The sequence below is a fragment of the Pocillopora verrucosa genome, chromosome 10 (assembly GCF_036669915.1).
Source record: "Pocillopora verrucosa isolate sample1 chromosome 10, ASM3666991v2, whole genome shotgun sequence".
Classification (NCBI taxonomy): Eukaryota; Metazoa; Cnidaria; class Anthozoa; order Scleractinia; family Pocilloporidae; genus Pocillopora; species Pocillopora verrucosa.
Genome location: NC_089321.1, coordinates 6771459 through 6790566, shown reverse-complemented (window position 1 = coordinate 6790566; position 19108 = coordinate 6771459). Strand labels below are relative to the sequence as shown.

The window sequence follows — 19108 nt, the reverse complement described above, 5'->3', positions numbered from 1 at the left end:
TTCAATAATGCCGATATTACCGGGTGGGTCTATGCATACGCGTGAACTTCTCATGCTTTCCTTGATTTATCGTGAACGTTCTCAAAAGTGACTCATCAAGACTTAATTACAACAATTTATAATGGTTTGGAAAAATACTCGCACGATTTATTCTAACCAGTTATTCACAACGCCCTCGACAGATGAATTGCATATCAGTCGGTTCTTGAATGACTGATTGTTAAAATTTGTACTTAAATTTCAAGTGTATGTAATAAATTCGGTTATGCAGTCTATTCGTTATTGGCTAATCAGGAAGGAGATATTTGGTAAAGTATATTAAACAATAACTACTCACTTTAATCTTAAAACGCTCCGCTTCACCAATTGAAACACAGTTGTTAACACACGACTTCAAATAATTTTTCAGTCTGGTCGATACGTGGAGTTCTGCGACAATTTATGTGTGAGAAACACATTTGCTCATGTACATGACACACAAAATTTCCCGATGAATACTTTTTTTCAGTGTAACAGTGCAAATAAACTCTAAATTCGTTCCGATTCGCGCCGGGATTCACCCGAAAAAACACTGGTGTCCCTTCTGTGCGCTATCTTTCCCTTTATAAGAGGCCTATTTTAATTGAAGGCTTGTCTTATTTCTTTCATCCCTAGAATGCCTAGCTGTCGTGATGTCTCTCGAAATGTCTCCTTGTCTCACTATGACGCCTGTCCGTTTTATGATCTCTCGAATCTCTGTGACTATCATGATGTCCTCTGCTCATCTGCTACACTTTTCCTTGGAGTGGTCTGTGTACCTTAATATCGTCTAAGCGTCTGTTTGAATCTCTGCGATCGTGGACGCCTTTTTCTGCATCTCTGGACCGCCTGTGTTTATCCCCCGTGATGTTTATCTGTGTCTGAATTTTTCCTCTTCCTGTCCTTTTCGCCTAAATCCCTTTCCTGCTGATTCTCTCGACTTTCTCCTTTTTTCATCATTCGTTGATTTCTTACCCGCTTTTCTTTCTACGGCGTCAGAGGAATCACTTTCGGAATGATATCCCATTTTGCTCTGCTTACTTAACTCTTCCTCGCTGTCAGATGAAGAATTTCGTTTCCTCTTCCTCTTCTTCTTCTTTTTACGTTTTTTATGGCCACTTTGTGCCTCCATTTCCTCCCGTTCAAGTCTATCCAATTTTCTGTACGAAAACAGAGTCACATAAATTTTTCAGCAATATTAGAGTAAGGAAAGCTGAGATTTCGTCTTTCACCTCAAATTACATTTGACAAGCGTGAGAAGTAGAACGACTTCCATTCTAGAATACGAGGCGCGATAAACATTGGCAAAATCTCTTGGTTTTCGTTCTGTTCTGTTCTGTTCTGTTTTTCTTTTTTTTTTTCCTGTCGAGATGTTCAAGATTGTGCATGCCCCTCCCATTAAGCTTCGTAGAAAGAAAAAGCGAAATAAGAGAATTCCACAAATGAAGTCAAACCTCAGTAATTTCTTCTTTTTTTCTCAGTTAGAGAAGCTAAGAAAGCGGCTTCTGCGTCGTCTTCACCCTCGTCATCAGATGCCACAATTTGCTGCAAAAACAGAAAAAAATATCTCATTAAAGGGATCACTCTTAACTACAACCGCCGTTGCCAAGAACGAATTCGGTCTGTCAATTGTAAGCGGTATTCTTCGCGCGACAAGTGCCAGCCCGCGACCACCCGCCAAAATGGCGGTAAACAAGAAAAGTTTAAGTGTCTGAAAGGATAATGAAAGTCAACAAACGATTAGTTTGCTGTTATGGAACCCATCAAAACGATATCATCTTTGTTCTGCTTTCAGTTTTCAGTTATTAAGATTTCAGGCACTCTGCAAACAAAAACGAAATGATTCTTAGACTGTAAAGCATTCCTCACCTGATTTTGGTCACTTGGATCAAAGACACGTCCTAACACATTTTGTTTCAATGTTAGGCCTTCAGATTGCATGTCCTTTAAAAGCCTCATGGGGTCTGCAATGTCTGTAAGAAAAGGTATTTTCATGATCTAGACTATGTTTATCTATTCGTCAAACAACATAGTGATACGCTTTCCACATTAATTTTGCAGAAAAAACGACGTAACACTAGGGCTGACTCAATCCTGATGCCAGAAAACGATAATGATTTTTTTCTTCTTTGCGTTCGGGCATTGACGTAAACGAGAAACTGTGCCCGCTCTTAAGATATATTAAAGTTCACAAGGCACCCAGGTGGACAATCAGACATGGTTTGATGCTACTCTGTTTAAAGATTTAATGAATGTAACCGAGAAGTCACAATTCATAGACTTAAACGTTTCGACACTCCTGTCTAGGCTTTCATCAGGGGCGATCTAATCGCTGCAAGAGAGGTCTTTTGTAATTGCTTACTAATTTAGCTGCCTTTTTTTTCTGACGAGGTGTAAATAGGCGTTCAGGTACTAAGCCGCCATTGAAATACACATGACAGCGATACTTAGCAATGCTCAGTTTGATGAAAAACTGGGGGCAGGAATTTCGAACGCTGTCCGTTTTTGAGCCGGCTGACGCTGTTGTACACTACCTCATTGTGTTCAAAGGGCAGCATTGATGTGACGTATTGTGTGGCAACGGGCGCAGTGGGCGTAAAAGACTATCGATGGTTATGGTACGTGCAAGGGTTTTTTTCCTTCTAAAGTAGGGAACGTTTGTATTACACGGCAACGCGTTAAAGTAAATACAGAAATCTGTCAAACCTGTGATAAGAAGTTGCGATCAACATTGGCATTTTTTTAAACTTTTGTTGAACAGTGGGCACTAGAAAGACAAAAGCAAAACAAGGCACGGAATAAAATTTTAAAAATTACAACCCATCGCAATTGTGACTGGGTATAAAAATAATAATAAGAGAATTTCTCCTAGTCAATCTCCTGAAGGGACAAAACCATGCAACCTCGACCGTTTAGTATCGATAAATTTCCTTGCAAACAAATGATAATAATTTCACACAATACTCCTCAAGCTAAAAGGTGTTTATCCTTCATTAACACGTACTCCACCAAATTATTTTATCTCATAATTTTATAATACAAAACAAATTTATGACATAATGGAAGGTGAGTCATAAACTAATATGTTAAGCATAAATTTTGTGGAGTTAAGACACGTGAAGAGCATCACTCCAGATCCCCCCCGCTTGGGCACATGCTGTACCTTCTACAGAACACCCCAATTTCAAACCCATAACAGTCACACGAGCAAAGTCCGTGTAGGAGTTATTTTCTTTGCTAACTTCAAACAGATATGCCCCATTCATAAATAATTATACATTCAGGTAAACACATCTGCTGAGATCAGATCAAGGAGATAAGATAGTAAGAAAATTAACGAACGTTAGAGTAGGATGCCCTAACATAACACTACCTCTCTGTCTGTGTTGATGTGACCCCACGTCCCCGACATTTAATGCACTCTGACATTGCGAAACTCTACACCTAGTTTAAGAAATAAACGTGGAGCCATAGATACTTGTGTACTTTTACAGGAAATGAGAACTAAAGGATAAAAATTTTGTTAAGAATAAGAAAGATGGTAAATTTTGAGCTATGGTAAAGGAAAATAGAGAAAAGATGTTTTTTCATCTTGTCGTGTCACGAGCGTGGGACAAGAGACAATAATCTGAGTCCTCATGGTTTGACATTGCCCCTTTGAATTCCTGGTGTTATGCAGGACGTGTCCGGCCCTTGGCTCACCATGGAGTCTCTGTGGCTCAGTTGAGTAGAGCATGGGAGAAGTGGAATCTGAAGGTCTGAGGGTCAATTCCTCATGGAATTTTCTTATTTTTCCAACGCTTGTGACCAATAAGAGGATGAAATTTGTACCAAAACAGCACATATATGAGAGAACAAGACAGGATCAAAAGAAGCATGACAGGCTTACAAGCAATCCCAAAGGGGCTGATACCGGGCATTCAATGCGCCACAACTCTTTGGCCATACCTGTAATAGAAAAAAAAAAAAGGACAATTGGTTTTGCAGTGAAGAAAGTGTAGCAACTTTAGAAGCCGTAATGTCTTCTTCTATCTTTAGGTTATTAGGGTACATACGCCTCTCTTGGGGCTCCACACTGCTGCCATTCAAATTTCACCGTCTGCCCTCATCCTCTTCTGGTACCTTTAAAAAAAGACAAAAAAATCACTTATACCTCTAGAAAGAAAGGAAAACAATTAGCTGTGTGAATCAGTTTAAATTATATAGGGATAACAATGCATTTTAAAAGTTATTAAACGCCCTTCTCAAAATTCTTTCTCCAATAGTGAGCTGCCTGACTGCAAGATTTCAGGACTGGTAAAGATCCCTGGTACTGTACCATATAACAGGGTTTAAATTATCTGACTACATGTAGCAACATCTTTTCTCATTAAGAAGTTTACTTTACATTACCATGTTCGCAGTAATTAAACATGTACACCTGTCATGTTCACGATTACCTAATGTGCAACACTCGAAGCTTCCTTTCTGACTCTAAAACGAGTATCACAGCAGGCAGCATTTGACTCTTCATGTGCAAAAAGACACAAACAAACCCAAAAAAAATGGAAAGAAAGGGGCAAAAAAAAAATATCCAATCCATGAGTGCATGTGTTCAACCCCACGCAACAACGTGTGTGGGTTCAAATATTCGTTTTGATTCTGACTAAAACTATCGGCAATGATTACAAACATAAATGGGATAACAAAACTTCCAAACTGATTAAAACACAAACAATTTGCCAAAGACATTCAAACCACTAGAAGCCCTTATTAATTTTTTTCTAATTTTATTTGTAGGTGTTTTAAAGCATTCCTTTAGGTGTATACTTCTTTTTTTTTTTTTTTTATTTTGATGAACTGCACAATATTGTAGACTGTCCCATACTCACATAGTTACAAGAACGCTAGGTTTTAAACTTCAGTCTCTTTCTTCAGAATGCTAAATCTCGACTTCACTCTACAACTGACATTTCACAAAACACAAAAAGTTTTTCAACCTTTGTTGAAACCAGGAAGGAGCACTCATATAAGAAATCTAAGCCAGACTTGATTCTTTCATCATTACTGATGGCTTGCCTGGTGAACAAGACGAAGTTATCAAGTTAGACAGTGGGGTGTAATTTTATCTGCTCATATTCAGGGTGTAGCTAATATTTCACACTGGCTGTCTGAAATTTTGAGTGAGGTGGCTCAAAGATATCAAATGATTTTAAGTGCATACCATCAATTCTTGTTCATTTTGTATACCCAGCACACCATCACAAAATAAATCCAGCTTGTGAGTGCTGCTTTTATCATCCTGCAATTTTTGCCAGCCGCTGGTGATTACCAACAATCTTGTATATGATTGTGAAACCACAGACAAATCAAAAGGTATTTCAATAGATTAGTGACCCTTAAAGATGCATGTAAAGTGATTGCTTTCTAAGAAGATTTTGCTATAAATTATTTAGAACCCAGAAGAAAACTCACTAGTAATGGGGGGGGGGGGGGTCTGATTGACGTGTGGAGCGTAGTTCAGGAGGACAGTGGGTAGGAAACAGTGACTAACATTGCCACAACTACAGTAGCAGTAATCATCATACTTTCCACATTTTCGTTAGCTACAGCAACACATTTGTTATTTATTCCAGATTTAAAAAGATTCAGCAAAATTTCTGATAGGTATCTAGTAATTTAATAGTTTCAATTAAACTTTGTACCTGTTCTTGAATCTTGCTTTTTCCTTATTAGATGGAGCTCTAGTTCTTTTTCTTTCTGCAACTTGGAAGCCAGCAGTTTTGCTCTGCCATCCATACCTAGGACAAGGTACCCAATCCGTTGTAATGTGTTCCTTTTATATACTGGAGCTTTAATGGCTAGTTCTTTTCTTTCGCTCAGGAGTGAGCATTTTTTGGTTCTGCCATCAATAACTATTACAAACTACCCAAACGCAATTGCAATATGTGAATTTCTGAACAATTAAATAATTATGAAGGATCCCAAGTCAAGTCTAATATATATTGTCTTAACAGTGTGCAATTAAGAAAAAAAAAATCAGAACTAATTTTGACAAAAGCAACTATCATTGTTGAAGTCACTTACAAGAAATTGATCAATCTGAATACAGAAAACGAGCAATGAATACCACCTTCACCCTTCGTCATCTTTGCTTGCCTTGTTACTAAATTTAACACTGTTTGAAACAGTTTAATTGATCATAAGTTCGAATCATTGTTCGTTTCCAACAACTTCCGTGATTGGTTACTCATGTCTCAATGATCCTGGCGGTAGTAGTGGAACTTTGAAACGTGTTTGTGTGCTTAAGATGGAAAGATTGTGCGTTTAAGGGAAAAGAAAGAATAATGCGCATGTTTAAGTTTACTGAGCAGGTCTCCAAATTACCCTTTTGATGTTAGCCTTAGAGCCTGGGTGGAAATCCTTCTTGTTCATAAACTTGGCAAACATCTTGAAGGTTGCACAGTATTGCAGGGGGAAAGTATAAAATAACGCAGTACTGAGTAAGTTTTGTAAAACTAGAATGGTTTAGACGTTAAAGCAAGGATGCTCAACTTCTCCGCCATTTTAATTTTTATATTGCAAGGTTACCTGGGATGTTTGTGTTTGCAGCAGTGCCAGGTCCTCTCCAAAATACGTTCAAAATAACCAATATGTCTGCCATTTCCGAGAAGGAGTGAAACAAGAAGAGGTATGAATGCGATTCTTGATATTTTTTTCGCGGTGAAAAAGCATTAAAAAAAGTCATAAATTACCGCTACAAACTTAAACTAAACTATAAACAGCTCAGAAGCTCAACTCTACGCATTCACTTTAAAGCCCAGACGGCGATTTGTGACTGAACGAGGAAGTAAAAAGACCTGTCAAAGCTGGGAACGCGCGTGTAACAAACCAACATGTCGGCTATTTCCGAGGAGGATTTAAACAGGAAGAGGTTTGAATGCGACCCTCTGGCGGATAATGCGATGGAAGAGGTAGCGAGAGTTCGCGGTGAAAAAGCAATAAAAGGTCATTACGTACTTAGGGCTGTCCAAGATCTTGGAAGACTCTCTGGGGATTCCCATTGCGCGAGATTTATCGAATTCTATGAACAAGAACCTCCATGGGAAGTTGATTGGCAAATGTGGGAATTAGGAAGGCGGGTATTTGTCCGAAACAGTGTCTTCGCCGGCCTTGTTCTCATGTATGGTAGTCTTGTTTCCTCATTCACCGCTGCCTATGGGAATAAGGTACATATATTATTATTTTGACTTTACCTCTATAGACTGTGTGATCAGTGGTTGGATAATTTTGGTGTCACATTGGACACCAACATAATTATGTTTTTGACACATCGTAAGATTTTTGTGCACATGTACGCTTTCCAAACACACATAGATATCCGTCAGAGTGACCATAGCAACGAACTCTAAAAACCACTGTTCTTCAACTAGACGTCAGTGACACGACTAATGATTTTATTATTTATGTATTTTTGTTTAAATATTATGTAACAGGTGTTGTCAGCTACGGGACGCATTTCCCCTAACGGAGATGTTCGCCAAAGACTGTTTGAGACCCTTTTCTTTGTGAGGGCTGTTGTTCTTGGTTCGTCGAGTGAAATTAAAGAGGCCTGCATGAGGGTGCGTCTGCTCCATGCTGCTGTACGCCGTCACCTTCTTCATCGTGACGGTGGGTGGGAAATTGAAAATGTAGGTATAATTTAGTTTAATTACCTTGTACCACCGAAAGAACTTGACTGCGTTTTGTTGTTGTTGAACAACACGTGATCCTTTCAAGGAAATCTAAATCATGCTCACTCTTAGCCCTTTCACCTCTAAGATCTTAGTAGTAATTCTCCTTACTGTCTGTCAAACAACTCATAAGATGTTAGCTGGAGAATTTGGTATTAGATCAGTTACTAGTAATAATACCCTAATTGATAATTTTCTTTAGTCTCAATACTTCTTTGCCTTTGTCTTTTTCTCCAGTTTGGATGTCCAATCAACCAAGAGGATTTAGCTGGTACATTGTCTACATTTTCATCTGTTGTGGTTGATGGACTAGAAATTCTTGGTGTTTCTTTGTCAAAAACTGAAAAGGATGCTTACCAAACTTTGTGGAAATATGTTGGTTTTTATCTGGGTAAGTAAGCTCAGAGAGTGATTGGGCCATAATTTAAGAAGTGAAGTTGTTGCAGTTGAGTGTTGCAAAGTACCCTTGTATGTATGCCGTCACATCACAAGTGTCTACATGGTATAAAAAGTTGTCTTGACACTTTTTAAATATTACCAGAAGCATATAATCTTGGTTATATGCTTCTAGTAGTTGAGAAAAATTAACACACAATTCTTCCTTCGGCACGTTAACTCCCAGAAGTGATTAACAGGTAACTTCGCCCTATAATATCCATTCATTATCTAGCAAACAGGAATACTTAAATTTATCTGGTGGAAGTTGTTATCTTGATCTAACACCATCACAGGGAAATCTACAGCTGTTAGAGGGGAGAATTAACAATCAGATCTTGGGAGTTGAGGGTTTTGAAAAAAAATTCTGACTAAGGTAAAGGTTACAACCATTTAAGCATTTTTTTCTTGAGGAATGACAAATTTGTTGAAAAATTTGCAATTTCATTGAATTCAACTATTTCCTTAGCGTAAATGTAAATACATTATAGTGTAAATATAAGTCATCAAAGCTAGTATAAATACTGTGTGCTCTTTGAAACAAGCACCTTTGAGAATGGCTCTTGAAGGTTCTGTCTGCCAGATGTGTTTGCTGTAAGAAGAGACATGGGTATAATGTAGTAATGATTCAGAGCATGTACCCTAAGAGTTAGTGTTGTCTATTCTAGGAATGACAAGTGATTTACTATGTGACAACTATGAAGAAGAATGGAAACTGTGCAATATGATAAGAGTGCGACAGTGCAAACCAGACCCTGATTCAGTGGTGTTGACTGAGGCACTTTTACAGGAATTTGCGAGCAAAAATCCCTTTTATCTCAGTTACAATTTCTCAAGCAGTTTATCAAGACACTTCATTGGAGATGATCTGGCAGATGAGCTTGGCCTTTCAGGATTTAACATGCTCAGTCAAGTTATTATGAATTTGTTATACTGGATTCTCAGAACATCATGTTTCACTCAAAGGAGAGTTTCTTTTCTTGAGCATGGACTGTATAAATTTGGAAAGTATGCCCTGAATACGATAGTTCACCTCTCCTTAGGAGGCAGGGAACCTTCTTTCATCATGAAGGTGTATTCTTGAGCAGGTATCATTCAGTTTACATCTGTTCATCAGAGCTAGAGATCTGGTTCATGAACACAGATCCACTTTTAGTTAGTAGTTATCTTAGTGGGATCCTAGGACAATGATTCCTTTTGAGTTGATTTTGGTCCCTTTAGCATGTTAAAAGCTAAGCTCTTGGAGAACTGATTAAGAAATGAAGGAGAACTGAAGGAAACATGGCCAGTATTTTTAATTATAAAATAATTCAAATAGTACACACACTCTGACTGGCCATAAAACCATTTTACATGAGCGTATTTAAACACGGTTTTCATTCCTCTTTCATTGGTTATTTTATAAAAGAAATGTAAAATGGTTTCCGTGTTTACATAGCCTGATGTAAACACTTGGGAGGTTGGGAGAACACTAGATAAGCTGGAAACCACTCCGCTTAGCATCATGGTTTCCTACACTTATCTCGTGTTCTCCCAACCTCGCGCATGTTTACATCAGGCTATGTAAACATAGAAACCATTTTACATTTCTTCATTGTTTCATCAAATTCAGTCCCAAGTAATGGCCAATTGAAGACAATCTTATCTCTTATGTGAAATTACTATCCTTTAAGGTTTCACTGCTTATTCAGGGATAATATTTTCTCACAGTTAAACTGAGTGACATTATTTTATCTGAAGTTAGGACAAAAAGCAAACCAAGACTTTTAAACCAGTCTGAGTTTAAATTCTTTGCTTTGTATATAGCAAACTTGTCCTCCTGCTGGTAGGGATTTTTCAAAACAGTATGTCCATTTAGAATTTTTATTTCCAATTTATTTTTTGTGGCCCTGAAATGCTTCATTGGGGGAAGGTCAATTAAGTACACATATAGTGTTGTACATTGTAAATGCATCCATCGCTATTGCAATCAAGAAACAGTTTAATCAAAAATCACTGTGGTGGGTCATACAATGTATGAGGTGATCTTTTCACATAAATTATACAGTTTTATGTAGAGATGGCCCATAAAAAAGATAGTTTTGCAACAAACTTTATTGTTATATTTCATATGCAGATTACTTAGTACAAACAAACAATAAGTATTTTTTAATGCCAAAAAAATAACTCTTACACGTGTTCGAGACATTGCTTTTTAAAGGCCATTACATAAAAAAAGCAGTTTACATTTACACTCTTAGTCTAATTCATACATGTTAGCACAGTTTTCCATTTCCTGAATTATTAAAAAAAAATTAACATACAAGTTCCATCTTTATATTAGATGTGCCAAGCGTTGTCCCTCCTCTCTTCCCCCCCCCCCCCCCCCCCCGGAGTTCAATATCCTTCCAAGGGGGGATATTGAAGCTTCCAATTGATCAACTCATACTTAGGATGTTGTTGGACAGCAGAGATTAAATATGTCTCCTCCTTAAGCACAGGTTCTTTGGTTGAATTTCACATTTTGCCCAGGGGCTCTTTTGGAAGGAACCTCCACTTGTGGAACAAAAACAAATTGTCATTAAATTACCAAAAGTAATATTTTATGTTAAAATGTTTGGCTGTAAATAGGAAGTGAATTGAAGTGAGAAAACGCAAAACAGGTACTAGCTGTTTCAAACTGTAACTCTACATGTGTTGCTTAGGTGAATCATATAGTAGTATCTGGTATCTGTCCTCTAGGGACTCGTGCAAACAAAGGAGCTATTGTCTGGGGAATAGTGGTAACCGTTCATCATATGATCAGACACAAAAAAATTATTCATACTAAATCACTTAAAATTAGATGTATAACTGGTAGATCTACAAAATGTATCTATGCATGCTAATTAGGGATTCATTCCTACTACTACTATTAATAACATAATAATAATAATATTTCATATTTCTGAAGCACAAATACACATGTTGCATATGATCATATGCGCTAAAAAAAAATATTACTACAATTAGACCAAGGGGGGTTACCATTTATAAAGTGTTTTGGGCACACCCTAAGTATAGTTAGATACTGCTGACATTGTTTAGTTGCTTCCACGACCAAATATCGCCAGAAGCAACAAGAAGATGCGAATGATATCCATGTACAGAATCAAGGATGCAAAGATGTACTCCTCTGGACTCAACTCGTACTTCTTGCCACCCATCACCAGTTGCACGTCATAGGCAAGGAACTATTGACAGACAAGTATTGAATGGTTAACCCTTTACACCCTAACATCAGTGTGCATATTCTCCTTACTGTTTCCTCTACATTTCCAAAAGTGCCGACAAGGAGAATTTATTCAACAACCAAAAGCTTGTTCAGTTGGTGATCATTTCCTTTGTTCTCATGAACTTATAATTTTAATGTGATTCTGGGTGAGACTGTAAGAAATACTTTGGTGCTAGGCACTCTTAGAGATCAGGGTTAAGATTTCAGTTTTTTTTCATGGTTATTGTACCTTTTTTATTCTGAAGTACCACACAAAATTCCTTTATATACAATGTTTTTCCTTCTGTTACGGTATAAAGACAAAAAATCTTTTGTCACTAAAACAGCCAAGTGCCCTTAGCATTCCTCCCAATAAACACTGTTTACTTCTATTGTCAATTGGTAGAAGTTAATTTCATTGCCAAAATATATGAATAAGGTTGTAATACTTTAAATTATAATTATTTAAAACTCATTTCAGTTGATTAAAAAAATTGTTAACGTCATAGCTGAGAACATTTTACTTACTGCAACAAAGACCAGTGCCAATAAGCCACCAATGACAATCTTTCCAGCCTGTTATTCAATAAAGCAACAAAAATTATCTTAAAATACATATACTGTGAGTACAACTGTACATGTAATTACATTTAATCTTAAAACAATATTGGCAAAAGACAATCCTGTCTACTTTTCAACAACATCTGGCTCCTGAAAATTGTAATGATAAAAATACAAATAAAAATAATAATACTTTATTGATTTATACATAAAAAAAACAAAATGTAGTTAATCCTGTACTAGGATCAAATTTAAACAGTCCATTGGTGGTTGCCTGGACTAGCAACTGAAGATGCATGTACATCATGAGCATAATCAGGATTTTTCTAAAGGGGGGTCACACTGTGTCAAACAGAGGGTACTCACCAAGTTGTCATTTCTAACTTCATGCTGTGTTTTATTAAGTGTGACTAAAAAAGGCTTACAAGGGGAAGGGAGGGGGGGGGGGGGTCATGCACACCCCAGGACCTCTCCTAACGACACTCTTGAATGCATGATCACACATACCGTTGTTGAAAGTGCCAACCAAAGGGGAGTGAAGATACTGAGAAAGAAAATGGCCAGAGCTGCACAGAAAAGCACTCCACCCCATGTGGTGAAGTCATACTATGGAAAAAATTTTAAAAAATCATAAATGTTAAATTTTTGCCTAGATTATATTCTCAACATTCATGTTTACCTTTAAAACATGTTGCCCTTGGTTCTGGTCAACAAAGTGATCTTAGTTCATTTTGTTTAGTAAAAAATAATTCACAACAAGCGACAAGACTCCATGGCTTATTTAAGAATAATTAAAAGAGAAAAAGCCAAGACATGGTGTAACATTCAAAAAAACTATTGACATAATTAGATGTTAGAGCCCCAAATTAGGGTTTCTCTTAGTATTGTAGTTGTGTAATTGCATGCTGAAATTGCAAAATTTACTATCATCCATGAAAAAGTTAACAAAAATGTTAATTGACAGCAAGACTTACCTTGGTCTGACAGGCAAAGATCATAACAGAAGCACAGACCAGCTGAAAAACAAAGTGTTAGCTCTAAGAAATAATTTCATTAATTACATTGTACATCTGAGTATATGCTTTAAGGTATACTTGAAACAATGGTGGACTCTAGAACAAGGAGTTTTCTTTCAAAGGCAAGGCTGCATTATTATGTTGTGTTCTTAAGCAGAACCATTTTAGCTCTCACACTGACAACAAACAAACAGGGTAACTTGAGAGGACTTCTTTGTTGGAGGAGGAGACCCTGGGCTCTTGGGGAAAGACTTTCAGTTCCCACAGTGGCCCTCTCAGACCCATATCAACAAACTGTGTGGGCATCTTAAGAACCTTTTAGTGGGAGGCCCTGAGTGGGTCATTCTTTGCATTCTTTAACAAGACTCCGAGCACTCACAATGCCTCTCTCCCCCCTAGGAACTTTTATTAACCATTTCTTTTTTACACCCTGTCATCATTGTGCATTTTCTCTACACTGTTTCCTATAAATTTCCAAAGGTGCTCATGAGGAGAATTTGTTTAACAATCAAGAGCTTATTTAGTTGATGATCATTCCCTTAATTCTTGTGACCTTAATGTTTGATTCAGGTCAGATATTGTGGGGAGAAATTAGATGCTAGTCACTCTTATGTGATAAAGAATTAAGGGGAGGGGGGGGGGGTCGTCTACAGGGGACTAAACCAGCAACCTATCCATGAGGGAGCATTACTTGGATTCATGTTATCCTAGACAGACTGGCATTGACTCTCCAATGCATTCATTTGAAAGTCTCAAAGACTTTGTCTTTCAGTTCCCTGGTATTTGTAAGGATTATCTGAAAATTTTGTTAATTATATGTGGCATCCAAAATAACTTACAGTGGTCACTCCCATCATGATTAACACAATGTTGGTCTCATGGAAGCTGCAAGTTTGACAAGTAACACAAATGATAATCAATAATTTTTGTACAAGATTGATTAACAAGTAGAACTATAATTACATCTACAAAAACTTATTCTTTACTGAAACTAAGGCTCAAAGGTACCATGAGGGGGTATTCAATTCAAGCAACTTGACCAGCATTGTTAATAACTTCAAAATTAATATATTCTATTTGTGGATTAAACTCTTTCATCCCACATTTCTGGGAACCCAAGTTTAATACAAAACATTTTCATTGGAACTATTACATCATCAAATTTAATCAGATCAAATTAATGTATTTTTTATCTGAAGGTCATAGATTAAAAAAACACTGTAAATTAGTAAAAAAATAACCCAATAATTCAATATCTTTATTGTGTAATGTTAACCCTTTCACTCCCAAATCAAATTTGTCATTCCCCTTACTATCAACTGTACAGTCAATTCTTATAATGTTAGTTCAGAGAAATTAGCATTGGATCAACTAATTATCCCCAAATTGATATTTTTCTTTATTCTCATCACTTATCTGGTTGATCTTGTATTGATATTGTAAGGAGAAATTCTATCTTGGTCACTCATGGGAGTTAAAGGGTTAAATAAGATGGAGCTTAGGAACTTTCACTAGTAAATCGGTGTAATACCTAAGATCAGAATCCTCAAAATTCTATGTATTATTTGCCTAACATTTTCACAAGAAGAGCAAAAATTGAATACAAAGTCATAAAATATCACAAATATTGGAAAATTTCAGATTTGTAAACTCAATTTTATTCTTGAATCAAAGTTGAAATTTCCTACCTGGAAATCACTGCGACGAGGTAAGACAAAGATAATGTCTGGAAGAAAAGAAAACATTTAATATCATAATGTAAATTAATTGATGTCCAATTTGTGAAAATAACTCTATATTAACTCTTGTACCTCAAACGAGGGGCAATTTCTTGATTTTTTATTTCATTACTGACACTAATTCATCATACTTACAAAGAGAGAAAGCATAATAACATTGGCTGGATAGCTCCTCCTAACAGACAGAAAAAAACATCAAAACTGTGATATATATTTATATACATAAGCTTAACAACATGACTATATAAATGTTTTAAGCAGAACAGTACTTAAAACTACCAATTTTCTTAAACTCACCTCACTCCCTCACAACAGACCAAGACAAAATACAACACAAAGAACACCACACTGAAATGAAACCAAACAGACAAGTCAGTTGGAATTCAAGATGAGAGTTTGCCTTCATTTGATATTTGATTTTACTTTATATTAAAGTTCACATGGCAACCAGGTGGACAATCAGACATAGTTTGATGCTGCTCTGGTTTAAAGATTTGATGAATGTAACTGAAGAAGTTATAGTTCATAGACCCAATGTTTTGACACTCCTGTCTAGTCCTTTCATGGAGGTTGATCTAAATGCTGCAACAAGAGGTCCTTTTATACGATCACTAATTAGCTGCCTTTTTTCTGACAAGGTGTAAATAGGCATCAGGAAGTAAGCTAACATCATCACAATTTAAATGAACATGGGTAGAGTTAATATGCAAAGCTTCCAAACAAAGGTGCTGGTGGTAATGCTGATTAGTGGTGATAATTTTACACTTTTCCTACCCAATTGTATGGTTAGTTAGGCATGTGTGCTCCAATAAAGCTGAAGTTTCTTTTTTGTGAAAGAACACTGCTTTTGATGCTCTTTCAAACATGTACCAAACTGACGTTTGTATAAAAGGACCTCTTGTTGCAGTGTTTAGAACGCCCCTGATGAAGGCACTAGACAGGAGTGTCAAAGCATTGGGTCTATGAAATGTAACTTCTTCGGTTACATTTACTAAATCTGTAAACCAGAGTAGCATCAAACCATATTTTATTTTACATGTTTTTTAAGCAACAATATTGAGAATATACTTGAAACATTTACACAAAGGTGGTTAATTAAAACACATTTACTTACTATGCAGAAGTATACATGGCCCAATTATTTTGTGCAAAATCTCTAACATTGTTACTGCAAAAGAGAACAACAATGTTTGCATAAGAAATTCTGTAGCTGTTCATTTATTGTAAACATGTGAAGTGATGACAGGAATCCCGTATATTTGATATAGTGTCAAGCAAAATTTGATTTTCTATTTGTATCTGACAAGATAACACTTTCAATATTGCCAAGGTTCACTGCTTTGCCTCTGAGATAATATTCTTGTTCCACACACAAAAAATTGATTAATCATAAATCTTTAATCCAGGTTTAAACCCTTCAACTCCCATGAGTGACCAACTGAAGACAATTATCACTAAGGGGCTTATATACTGGAAGTTGATTCAATAATAATTTCTCCAAAGAAACATCATAAGAATTGTATGGCAGAGAATAATGGAGATATTTCCTGATGAGATCTTAATATCAAAGTTTTTAATAGCCTAGACTAACCATGTTGAGTGAAAAAACTGTAATAGGAGTTCATATTCAGTTCTAAAATTGTTAATTATACTACATGTAGTGAAAATGTTTAATGATGATACATTTTTAATTTCTGGTAATTTGAATTTTTCAACTCTTTGTAATGTGTTATTAAAAGTGTATAATTTGAATGATCTGAGATCCACAACATAAAAAAGAAAAATTCTTACTTGAATATGAACAAACAAATTGCTCCAACAGTTGTTGCTAGTTGCAGCATAAGCACAGCAAAAACCTGTCAAAGAAAAAAAAAAGATCAATTTTACAATTTAAAACCCAAAATCACATTCAAATTTGATCTCCTATTTTTTTAACCCATTACACCCTAATATCAGTATGAATATTCTCCATACTGTTTTTATACATTTCCTAGAGTGCTGACAAAGAGAATTTGTATAACAATCAAGAGTTTCTTTAGTTGATGATCATTGCCTTTATTCTTGTGACCTTAATGTTTGACTCAGGGGTGATATTGTGGGGAGAAATTAGATGCTGGTCATCACAGTAGCCCTTGGTCCTTTCACTCACAGGTTAGAGTGTCTTGTGTAGTTATTAAAATTGTCCATCACCCTCTGAATTTTCCTTTACAAAAATGGGACTATAGTTAGAAAATGTTTCATTTTAAGTCTGGAATTTTTTAGAGGTACAACAATAATTAGAAACAGTAGCAGACATGAATGATGCACTTGACACAATTTTAACTCTCCCTATAAACCACTTGATAGCTTACAGTCTTTGCAAGTTTTTATAAATCACATACACTTTCTTATACATGTTGTTACCAAATTCATGGGCATTTTGTCTGAAAATTTTAAAAATTTCCAATAATGGGAGATGCTACTACTTATGAGCTGCTAAAAAATAATGAACTGTGTGTGTACTCACCCGTCTGATAAATCCTGTGCATGACACAAGCCATATCCAGTGAAAGAAAAAAAATTTTTATTAATACACAAGACTTACCTTAGTATAAAAAATATGAGGATATAATTGCTTTAAAAGGAGTAAATTCACTGTGCTTAAGTTAAAACAATGTCAATTCTATGACTTCAGTTATTATAATATTAATTTTATTCAATAGTTATTCATTTATTACAATTTTTGTCTGAACGTACTCATTTATTCCCAAATACATCCCACAATAACTTTTTACCTATTGGGCCATTTTCTTCAAGCATATTCTTTGTGCTAAGTAATTCTAGATCTAATAATATTATCATTAAACCTTTAACTCCCAAGATCTCATTAGCAATTTTCCTTACTGTGTGTCATACATTTCTTATGATGTAAATTTGGAGAATTTGGTATTGAATCAATTAATAATCCCTTCATTGATATTTTACTTTATTCTCATCACTTTTAAGCTTGATATTTTATTGATATTGTAAGGAGAAATTCTCTCTTAGTCACTCATGGGAGGTAAAGGGTTAACTCAAAAACTAATCTACATCAGAACACGTGTTTGCCAATTGGTATGGTATTGCCCTAATTATAATGGACTCAACTGAAACTAGTTTCAGTTATACTAGTTTTAATTGTAACTTGATTTCTAACAAATGAAATATAAATGATAACAAGTTAAACTTTATTATGCCAATCAATGTAAGAATTATGTACGACAATTTTTTCGCCACACGCCTAAACACATGACTATGCTAGTAATAAATTACTGTAACATGCCAATTGTCCAATATTCTGGGAGTTATTCCTAGATATCTACATGAACATCGGGTACATGATGTGAATTAATCGATTCATAATTCTGAAATCAACGATTTTACTAAAATGATAGGAACAAAAAACAATGAACTACATTACCAAATTTAAATCGACAGCAATATATTAATATTGCCTTATGTGCCTCTGATATAAGCTTGTTTACATTATATTTTGACCGATGTTTTGCAACAAATCGTATTTTAAACCAAAGAGTGAATGGCAAATTTTGAAACGACAGTCATGTATACTCTTTATGATAAGATGAAATCCAAATTAACTGAGGGTAAACTAGAGCACAAATTTCACTTTCGAGTACCGTAACAATACATGACATTATGGGTAATATTTAGAAGGAAGCTGAGACGTGGTTCGGTTGAACGAAATACTGTTAGAGATATCGGTCATAGAAAAGAAATAAGTAAATAAAACTTACCAAGCCTTATGGATTTGTCATTAAAACTGATGATCTCAGAGAAGTGCGATGCATCTGTTTGCCCATATTCTACGTCAGGGTACGATGAAGGGTAAGTCGGGTAGGTTGTCATTGGAGCTGCTGGAAATGGTTGCGATTGATACGAGGAATTCCCGGGCGTTTTCTCTGATTTTCCACCACCGACAGCCGATTCATAAGACGGTGGAGGAGCTGTAGCGGGGTAAGGTGCATTGTAAGGCACTGTTTCAACCGGCGGGGGATAAGCAGCTTGGTTAGAAGGCGGAGGGTAGCCAACGGCAGAAGAGCCATAGTTGAACATGGCAGGGGGATATTGACTCGTTGGTTGCTGATTAGGGTATGGCGGTTGATTCCCCGATGGATTTGTCGACATAGTCGCTTCCCTGGTCAGTAACTTTAACACGATTACGAAACAGATGGATGAAGCTTCGAAGAATATGAACGTAAAGAAGAAATGTGCTTAGCGCCACACGTTATTACGTAAAGGCCACAGCTGCTTCCAGTTGGTCCTCTATCGTTCAGATCGTGACAAACGTCACGTGGCCTAAAATGACGTCATGTACGTCAACAGTAAGGAGAAAGATTGAGTTCATTCCTACTGATC

General features: G+C 36.2%; 3 protein-coding genes across 4 annotated transcripts; 1 reads left to right on the top strand and 2 right to left on the bottom strand.

The window, feature by feature from the left end:
• Positions 1 to 780: 780 nt before the first annotated feature.
• On the bottom strand, positions 781 to 6578 carry LOC131768716 (corepressor interacting with RBPJ 1-like). The gene is made up of 6 exons (XM_066172822.1): positions 6385 to 6578; positions 5765 to 5798; positions 3908 to 3966; positions 1888 to 2016; positions 1473 to 1563; positions 781 to 1178 (listed from the first exon to the last, which is right to left on the bottom strand). The coding sequence occupies exons 1-5, from the start codon at positions 6445 to 6447 to the stop codon at positions 1474 to 1476; spliced, it is 375 nt and encodes a 124-aa protein (XP_066028919.1). The 5' UTR covers positions 6448 to 6578; the 3' UTR covers positions 781 to 1178; position 1473.
• Positions 6579 to 6641: 63 nt separating this feature from the next.
• On the top strand, positions 6642 to 10154 carry LOC131768705 (rubber oxygenase). 2 transcript variants are annotated; one of them, XM_059084434.2, is made up of 5 exons: positions 6642 to 6688; positions 6817 to 7226; positions 7494 to 7688; positions 7968 to 8121; positions 8834 to 10154. In XM_059084434.2, exons 2-5 carry the CDS (start codon positions 6894 to 6896, stop codon positions 9247 to 9249), a joined length of 1098 nt encoding a protein of 365 aa, XP_058940417.2. In that variant the 5' UTR covers positions 6642 to 6688; positions 6817 to 6893; the 3' UTR covers positions 9250 to 10154. The 2 variants fall into 2 exon arrangements, with proteins under 2 accessions (XP_058940417.2, XP_058940416.2); XM_059084433.2 differs by lacking the exon at positions 6642 to 6688 and having other exon boundaries at positions 6695 to 7226.
• LOC131768706 (protein lifeguard 2-like) lies at positions 10129 to 19030 on the bottom strand. The gene is made up of 12 exons (XM_059084435.2): positions 18487 to 19030; positions 17220 to 17233; positions 16505 to 16569; positions 15828 to 15881; positions 15011 to 15061; positions 14849 to 14888; positions 14663 to 14700; positions 13814 to 13859; positions 12933 to 12974; positions 12466 to 12564; positions 11926 to 11973; positions 10129 to 11377 (listed from the first exon to the last, which is right to left on the bottom strand). Exons 1-12 carry the CDS (start codon positions 18875 to 18877, stop codon positions 11228 to 11230), a joined length of 1038 nt encoding a protein of 345 aa, XP_058940418.1. The 5' UTR covers positions 18878 to 19030; the 3' UTR covers positions 10129 to 11227.
• Between the last annotated feature and the right edge of the window lie 78 nt (positions 19031 to 19108).

Coding starts and splice junctions, on each gene's coding strand:
- LOC131768716 (XM_066172822.1), bottom strand. CDS start 6,447: ATGTTTGCCAAGTTTATGAACAAGAAGGATTTCCACCCAGGCTCTAAG. Junction 5,799..6,384: donor CTAAGGCTAACATCAAAAGG/GTAATTTGGAGA, acceptor ACCTTGTCCTAG/GTATGGATGGCAGAGCAAAA. Junction 1,564..1,887: donor ATCCAAGTGACCAAAATCAG/GTGAGGAATGCT, acceptor CTGTTTTTGCAG/CAAATTGTGGCATCTGATGA.
- LOC131768705 (XM_059084434.2), top strand. CDS start 6,894: ATGTCGGCTATTTCCGAGGAGGATTTAAACAGGAAGAGGTTTGAATGC. Junction 7,227..7,493: donor CCGCTGCCTATGGGAATAAG/GTACATATATTA, acceptor ATTATGTAACAG/GTGTTGTCAGCTACGGGACG. Junction 7,689..7,967: donor GTGGGTGGGAAATTGAAAAT/GTAGGTATAATT, acceptor CTTTTTCTCCAG/TTTGGATGTCCAATCAACCA.
- LOC131768706 (XM_059084435.2), bottom strand. CDS start 18,877: ATGTCGACAAATCCATCGGGGAATCAACCGCCATACCCTAATCAGCAA. Junction 13,860..14,662: donor CTCGTCGCAGTGATTTCCAG/GTAGGAAATTTC, acceptor TCAAACTTGCAG/CTTCCATGAGACCAACATTG. Junction 11,378..11,925: donor TGGCACTGGTCTTTGTTGCA/GTAAGTAAAATG, acceptor GTCTGTCAATAG/TTCCTTGCCTATGACGTGCA.